This window comes from Pteropus vampyrus, unplaced genomic scaffold (genome assembly GCF_000151845.1).
Source record: "Pteropus vampyrus isolate Shadow unplaced genomic scaffold, Pvam_2.0 Scaffold67, whole genome shotgun sequence".
NCBI lineage: Eukaryota > Metazoa > Chordata > Mammalia > Chiroptera > Pteropodidae > Pteropus > Pteropus vampyrus.
Window position 1 is genome coordinate 7,549,931 of NW_011888848.1, and position 8,723 is coordinate 7,558,653.

Below are 8,723 nucleotides of genomic sequence, written 5' to 3' on the forward strand. Positions count from 1 at the left end.
TTGAATCCCTGTAGCAATGATAGTGACCAACATAATGCTAACTCTGTATGCTGAAAATTCCAGAGTTAGATCAGAGCAAGAAGCAGGAAGTGAGGCAATGTGAGTGCTAGACTGTGAATTCATAGCCACACCCCAATTAATTTCTAGAATGTGCATGTGACATCTATTCATCTACATTTCTATCTTTATACTCTCCAAGACATGCCAAATAAAGTAATAACTCCAAAGGTGGTCTGTTTTAGAAAATTAATTAGAAAAGAGGGAAAAATTAAGTTTGCTTATGCATAAAATCAAAACTTGGAGGCTCTTCTGAGACGTGGCATAACAGGATGAAAGAAGCTAGTGTTCTGGGGTGTTTTGATTAATTGACTTGCTCTAACCACTCTTGTAATGAATCCTTCCCAGCATGGTGCAGTCATGAAATGAGCATCCTTCTTATTAACAGGGAAAGTATAATTTTGGAATTGTCTTTTGTTTTTTCTTTTTTTCTTCCTTTTTTTTTTTTTTTGGTGGAACAGATGAATCTATACTGATCCATTGACACTCTTTTATCCTGGAGGTTTCATGCCTAAGGTATGTAAAAGTCTGATTGGCTAAGATTAGATGTGCTGGCTGTGGCTGAGGAAAAGTGTAGAGTTACTTTGCATACACAGAGATTGTAGTCAGGGTTGTAGCTGTGTTTCACATTTTAATCAATTGCTGCTAATATGAAAGTGACCCTTGATAGAGAGAGAGTATCTTGCCTGGTTGGCATTCTGGGTTGAAGAATTTCTCTCTCTCAACTTCATTGATTTATCGTGAGAGCATTCTAACCCAGTGCTACGCCAATTGCATTTTCTAGAGAAGAGAATCTATGGGGTATTATAAGTAATTTCTCCTTCCTCTACATCAAATTCTACCAATAAAAACCAGAATGAGCAGTGAACATTCACATGTCTTTGTTTAATTCTATTAAAAATATTCCAAAAAACCTCCCTGGACTTCTCTGATAAGTCCCTTTGCATACTCAAGAGCAGAGCATGATCTATTTAATAAGCTTTTACACTTATATCCAGAAGGTGGTCTTTGTTAATCTTGCTTTTAAGTTGGAAAGAGAGAAGAAAAGTTGACTCCTTGTGGATTTTACTCTAAAATTTAACCCTCAGGCAATCAAGGCTCTTTATTCACACTGAATCACCCTTTATAACTACTCCAAAATGCACTTTCAAAACAAAAGTTAGAAAGCTGTATGAGCCATTCTCAAGAAAGATCTGTTTCTGTTCAAAACCCACCCTGACCTTTTTGTTGAAGAAGAACAAAATAATGTAGTAACAAAAACACAAGTGGCTGCCAAGGGAAGAGAGAAAAAAAAAAGTTCCTGTAAGAGACTGAAACAATAAATCTCCTCTCTGCTGAACTCCCAAAGGGAGCCTGTGTATTTCCTCCCGTTCTTTATCAGAACCCCCGAAATAAGTAGGAATGGGCAGTGACTGTTCCCATTCAGCACACCTTTTCCATTTGCTAATAAGGTCCTGCCAGACTGGAAGGGAGTTGTCCCTGTCTGACTCTGGAGTGAGAAGCCACTACAACGATCCTTGGGCACCATGAAACTTCTTCAAGTGACCATCCTTTGTCTTCTGTCCAGCCTTTGTAGCAGTAAAGGTACTGTTTTCTCTTATTCCTCTGTTGGTGTGGGCTAGCTCTCACTGGTACAAGGCCGTTAGCCTCAGTTTACCTTCAGAGAGTTCCTCTGAAACTTAGAAGCAGCAATTCATTTGCTGAGCAGAGGGCGTGGGTGTTGACTAGAAGTGCACAGAGAAGATTCCACAGAAAGGATGTTTGTTTGCACTGAAGGGAAGTGTTTGCTGGTGCGGCAAGCCTTGAAGTATAGTTGATGGCATAAAGGTACCGGTGATACACAATGACCTTTTTTAGAGAATAAAAATCTGGGGATTAAATGCTCTTATAAAATGTGTTATTTTCAGTCATAAGTCTAAAAATAACAAGATCATCATATACAAGTGAAAGTCTGTAATTGGAAATATTGCACTGCAGATGCTGGCCTAAATTTGTCCCAATTATATGTGGGCTTTGATAAATTGAGAGGCTGAGTAAAGCTGCCTAGGTGACTCAATCTTAATATATTGGGGGTGGGGTGGGTAAAGAGGAGAGTCATTTGATTAAAGTTTATAGATGTTTGCTCCAGAAATATGCACATAGCTACATACAACATTTTGTATAACATTTCAGAGAATTATAGACATAAAACCCTACCCACTGACAGCAGGTTCTGAAACTCAGATAAAAGATAAGCCCTGACTATATTAATGACCAGTTGCAAGAAATGATTACATTTGATTTTTAACCCTTCCTGAGGAATTCACAGTAAGGAATTAAATTTAATCAATATTTATTAGGCTCCTACCAGGGTCTCAGAAGTGAAAGGAATACAAAAATGAGCAAGACATTGTCCTTGTCCACACTGGTAAATGTACTATGGAAAGAAATAAGCATGTAGTTCTAATACAAGACAGACTTAATAAATGCTAAAACCAAAGTACAAACTATCATAATATAACATAATTGGAAAAGATTGATTCTGACTCTGAGGAGCTCTGGAAAAAAATACTTCATTCTAATTTTATGTTGCTTGTGCTTTTTTCAAAAGTTTGCTTCCTACAAAATTCTAACTTCCAGTGATAATGTAGGGGGAAAAAAAACACTTCTTGAAAAAACATTTATCATTAATTTCTCAAATATATATGTAAATTTAGGACAGATTCCCAAACACTTCGAAATCACAGATGATTGCTTACCATGCATCTTGAAGCTTTCAAGGTTAAGTTGCTGTAGGTATCAAGGACATAAAATTTAACTTAGAAGAGTTTCTAAGAATCTGATTTTTTAAAATAAAGAATATTTATAAAGGGTCAGAGAAATCAATGCACTAGCTTACAGGTAACTCTTTAGTATGCATGAGAAAAATTGATAGGAATTGCAATGCTATGAAAAACACTGCTCACGAACAGGTGTCAGGTTAATACAAATTCCGAAAGTCTGGGTTAGGCTGCTCGCCATTTCAGGTCTGCAAGAAACAGTGAGGACACGACTTTCCTGGCATATTGTTCAACTCTGAGTGGATTACATATCTTTCTGAAAGCAAAGTGGAATAGAACCAACAGAAGCTGCCTGTGAAACCTGGCCATAAGGAAGACAGAAAGGTAAAGGACGACCCAAAGAGAACCTGGCAGATTTTTTTATGGTCATTTTGGGAAAATACCAGCCTTCTTTAGTTACTGGTAATGAGCCCAACCTCTCTGTTAATGATGTCTTCTTTCTACTGAACTATTAATCCAAGTAGGATAATTTCCCCTTCGAACAGAGACAACAATTACAAAATGACTATCTTCTTCAACTTCTGCCAACAAGTCTATTCATTAACTTTAGGCAAGTGTCTGTAAAAACCATTCCATTTATCTCAGAAAAAGAAGCTCTAGCTTGGAAACATAAATTGACCAACTGAGTGGTGCCCAGAAGGAACTGGAAGAAATTTTCCCATCCACGTGTATGATTTCATTGCACCTGGCTCCGTCTGTTTTATGTTTTCCTTCCCAGATACAGTGCAGGAAATGAAGCATTTCCTAAGCTGATTTATTAAGTTCTTTCCCTAATCCCCTGTACCGGAAACACATTGATTTCAAAGCTTTATATGTTCCTCAAACTTAGAATGCTTAACATATTTCATCAGCAAGATTAATTGGGGGTGGAGAGGGAGGCATTTCATGTCTTAAATCTATGAGTTGTCAAGAAGATCCATATATTTTTGCATAGTAATTTATTCCTAAATAATAATCTTTTAGAGAAACTAACGACTTTTCTTTTTCTTTTTGATGTTTTTAGTCAGTCTGAGATTTAAATACAACACAGTTTTTGGTGAAAATCAAGGGAATCTTTCTGTATGGCAATGAGTGGCTTTCTATTACTTTCTATTATATCACCAGATATAATATTTTACACTCTCCAATCTGAAAAACTGTTCTATTGAGATATGTAGGGGAGATTCCTAAAATGGAACTGCCATTCTTTCCAGTGGTTTTCTAAATTATATTTCAAACTAAATAGACCCCTACAGTGGCTTTTAAGCTTCCTTGGCTTTTAAGTCTAAATTAATGATCTTTTGACTGTTGGGACTGAGAAAAGTTAAATGAAAAGGGATTCCCAGAAAAAGGAGGCCCTGGAAGCAATTTACTCTTCCAGTGCCATTTGCTTTTTGAATTTTTTGTTAGTTTAGGAAAGATTAAAATGTTTTAGACATTTGCAAACCAGAACAAACATAACTTTATTGGTATTTGAAGAATAATTTAATTGCTTGTAGAAATTTATTTGTTTGTAATTGAATATTCAATTTCATGGAAAAAATAGGTTGAACGCACAGTAAGACAGACACTATGTGAAATACTGTATGTTTCTAGAGGTCAATAAGACTCAGCCCTTGCCTTACAAGTGAGGGACAGAGAAATTATAAGTTCAATTATATTATAGGCTTTAAGTGATAAATAAAGAATGATATGAAAATTCACAACTAGCTTAGTTTTGGGTATAGGGATATTAGAAAGTCTTTATATAAAAGTAGAAATTATGATAAACTCTGAAGCTTGAAAATGAAGAGGTTTCAGATGGGTATAATTTCCTAGGAACATTAAAACATCAGTTTATTCGAGTCTAGAAATGTAAGGAGGTCACAAGTTAGGCATAGATAGGTGTAGGGAAATAAGGTTGGAAATATAGTCTCAGGATATGTTGAATACCAGGATGAGAAATATTGACTCATATAGTTAATTAGTTTAGAGCCTCTAAATGTGTTTGAGTATGGAATAACATGACTGGGGCTATAGATTGGGAAGATAATCTGTCAGCATGATATAGATTAGACTATTGCAGCCAAAAAAGGTAAAGCTTAAAGAAAATAGTTAAAATGTTATTGCAAGTCTGAAAGTCTGTCAATAAAATAAAAAGAAGTTATTGGGAAAGTGTTTTAAGGAAGTAGAAATTTTGTGATTTGCCATGTCATTGATTGGCAATGAAGGAGAAAGTGACTGAGATATACACAGAGGGTGATTTTAATACTAGAAGTAGAAATGACTTGAGAGTAGAGGTAGGGAAAGATTGGTGGAAATAGTTTAGGGACAAAAATGATATATGTGACTTGGGACATGGTGAGTTTAATCCTAATAAGACTTTCAAATAGAGATGCCTGATGCTAAATTGAAATTAACTGGCAGGCAGTTAGAACATCTCTGGAGCTGGAGATGATGGTGAGCGAGTGAGTTTCCTTTACTCTGGAATCCCAAGAATTCTTAGTCATGCTCATTGTAAGTTGATAAAATAGAGAAGCAGTTTATTTCTCTTCTAGATGTTGGTATTTCTAACTCTCTTATGTCACTTATTTTACATTTCTGTCATAGTATTTTTGTGCAGATCTTATCTCCTTTACCAGAAAATAAGCACTTTGAAAGTAGGGGCCATATTTATTATAGTTTGTGTACTAACAGTCCTAAATACATAAGGGCACAATTAGCTAAATGAATGCATATGAATAATATTGTTGTTTTTTATTTTTGTATTTATAATTTCTTCCAATGACAATCACTTATCAGTTTACTACCTTATTTTTATGAAAAGGTTATAACTAGGTATTAATCACAGAACTTGGATACAGGTGGATTATCTTGATTCTTAGCTATGAAAGTAGGTACCAAATATAAGGAAAGAGGCTTCTTATCAAATGGAAGCCCATACTCCAGCAGGAGAGAAGATGATAAGGATAAATGGACATCCTAGTACCAGAAGATATCAATTTATAACAAATCCAGAAAAAGAAGCTACTGCATCTATAATCAATGGGAGGAAGAATATCTAAATAGAATTGACTCCTTTTTTTTTCCTGTTTTGAATATCAAATACTTCTGTAATATTTGCAGAGTTTAAAATAGTCAATAAGAAATCTTTTTCTAAATCAACTTATCAAAAATACAAAATGGCTTTCTAAAAACAAAGTTCACAAAAAAGAGAAGTTAGGAGAAAGTTAAATAAATACTGCATATCATTAATTGATGTGTTATTTTAGGTAACATATGAGTTGCTTTACAGCAGATCGTTTTACCTATTACTCTGTTTAGCTTAATTACTATCGACAGACATTACCTGAAATGAGGCATCTAGTATAGGAAGAGTTAACCAATATGAGAATAAATCCAATGGGAAAAGTATTCAGTCCCCAATCCATTTATTTAGCATTCTTTCTTCACTACTTGTTTTTTTTTTTTTTTTTTTTTGGTCTCTACTTAAAATGAAAAGTGATCTTTTGAAAATTCCTACTTTCAAGAGATTCATAACAGTCATCACCAGCACATTCTCTGGCAATCTTATTCAGATAATGAGAAAAAACAGTGAACATATGAGGGTCTCAGAAAACTTTTAATTTACGATATAATTGCCCACTGTTTCCTTTTCATTTATGAAGTTACATTTCAAGCTTCAGGTAAATGTTTTAATTTGTAAATGATTATCTAATCCAAGTAACATATTTTTTTTCTTAGTCATCACTTTCCAACTTCCTCTTTATCTTTGAGAACAATTTGAGATGCGCATTTCTAAACAGTGAATGTCAAAGCAGGAATTTACTCTAAGGGACATTCAATTCCTATGTGGTGTTGCTTTTCCTGTTACAGAATTCCTGTGGGTCACTATAACTCTATCAAGTGAGATCATAATGCCTGTCGGGTGTTAGAAAAGTTAGACAACTTTTAGTTAGACAAGATCCTTTTTGTACTGTTACTCATAATATCAGCATCTGCATGGGAAACATTAGTGGTGTCAATTATATCTAGAAAGGCCACTCTATGGTACCCAAATTTCAGGCAACCATAAGAAAAATCGTTTTCTAAACTTGAACAGAAATTTTAGGTCTAATAGAATGATACATTCATAATCATAATTAGTCTATAAATAGAAGCAACCACCATATAGGTATTAGATACCTGTTGTGTCTTGCCCTATATTCTCTCTGGCCATGACAACCTACTATGCACAGTTATAATCTAACTGCACCTTGCCTCACATGAATGCATTTCTCTAGCTTTTCTGTCTGCTATTATTCTGATATAAGGTATGTTCCATCTGCAGAAACGCACCTGGCACTGTTGTATGTGTAAGAAAGAAGTGCAGGAGCATTAGCACTCTGTGAGACAGCTCTTGCCCAAAGGTGGAATGAGGCCAGTGAATATATGCTTTTCTTTTCTGTTCCTGCTCCAGTTTCACTGTTTTAGTCTTCTACTCCTTTCCCCGGGATTATTTCTCTATCTAAACTGTCTGCACACAAGCTCTCCTCAAGTCTGCTTTCTGGAGAAACCCAAGACTATTATTTTTCTTAATATATTGGTTTGGATGACAATGTATATCTAGGTATAGATTAGTTACAGTTTTGTTTACACTATAATTAATATTCACTACCTTTCTTCCTCTTTGCTTAAAAAAAAAAAAAACCTAAAAAGCTTTGATCAATCTTTTGTTGCATAAGTTAAAGAATATTCTAAGCAGGTCCTCTTCTAAGGTAATCATTTATGTGTTTGTATACAGTCAGTAATGAATTATATTGTGATGTTAGTAGCCAAAAATGTCAATGTCATTGATTTAATTTTTTATGTACTGCTCATCTAAAATGTAAACTGCTTTTTAATCTCTTTCATCAGTCATATTTTGACCTAAACCTAAATTAGTTGTGCCAAAAATCAGAGACGGGGGATCACCACTGGTTTTGATACAAGTTAACCCAAATAAGTATTGTCATAACATATACTGACATCTACCATTTATTGGGTCTGGCGCTTTACACACATTACTTTTATCACATTTTAAGGTCAGTTTTATCACTCCTATTTACTGATAAGAAAACAGAGGTTTGGAGATAATATAGTTATCTTAGGGTGACATAGCTTACAATTAAACCAAAAGATGTCGTTCTTCAAAATTATCTCCTATATTCTGCTACCTTGCAATGTAGTAAAACTGCAATAAATTGAGTTTTTTTCTGATTAAAAAGAATAGGGATAGAGATTTGCCACTTGAGTAATTCAGAAGCCACTGCTACCTCTCATAGCATCTTCAGCACTCCAAACCAACAACCAAAACTGCAGAGCTATGAATGAATTTCTACTTAGTTATAATAACCTTCCTAAAGTCTTGGATTCAATGAATTCTTAGGGGATAGGTTGAAAGGAGTTTTAGACATTTGCCTACCTACCCATTATTATGTTGGCTGGCAAAAAAAAAAAGTGCTTGGCTCTATTATTAATCTCAGTGTAGCTAATATGGAACTTGAAGGAGAAGGAAAGAAGCTAAAAAGAATAATTATTAGTAAATTAATAGCTACTAAAATTAATAGTTAGTGTCACATTTGTAATTCTCCTGGAGCCAGACTGTCTGGGTTCAAATTCCAGCTCTGCCACTTACCCTTTGTATGTACTTGGGCAAGTTATTTAAACTTCAGCTTTCTTAGCTGTAAAACGGTGTGAGTACAGTTTCTATCTCATAGAGATATTGAGAGGATCACATGAAATAATGCATATAAAACACCCAGTAGAGTGTTTGATGCGTGGCATCTCACTAAGTTTTTCTGAGTATTAGAATACAGAGTTCCGTAATTTAATATATACCATCCCTTAGATAAACTGCTTTGTTTTTTT

At 34.7% G+C, this 8,723-nt stretch overlaps 1 protein-coding gene across 3 annotated transcripts in view; it reads left to right on the forward strand.

Moving 5' to 3' along the window:
- The first annotated feature begins 239 nt into the window (after positions 1 to 239).
- EMCN (endomucin) overlaps positions 240 to 8,723 on the forward strand; it is a 98,410-nt gene continuing 89,926 nt past the window's right edge. Inside the window, exons 1-2 of one of the 3 annotated variants that reach the window (XM_023531397.1) lie at positions 240 to 573; positions 1,509 to 1,641. In XM_023531397.1, coding sequence (XP_023387165.1) covers positions 1,584 to 1,641 — 58 coding nt within the window. In that variant the 5' untranslated portion in view covers positions 240 to 573; positions 1,509 to 1,583. Of the gene's footprint in view, positions 574 to 1,314; positions 1,642 to 8,723 lie in introns of those variants that run through there. The other 2 variants (XM_011361518.2, XM_011361517.2) reach the window with 2 other exon arrangements.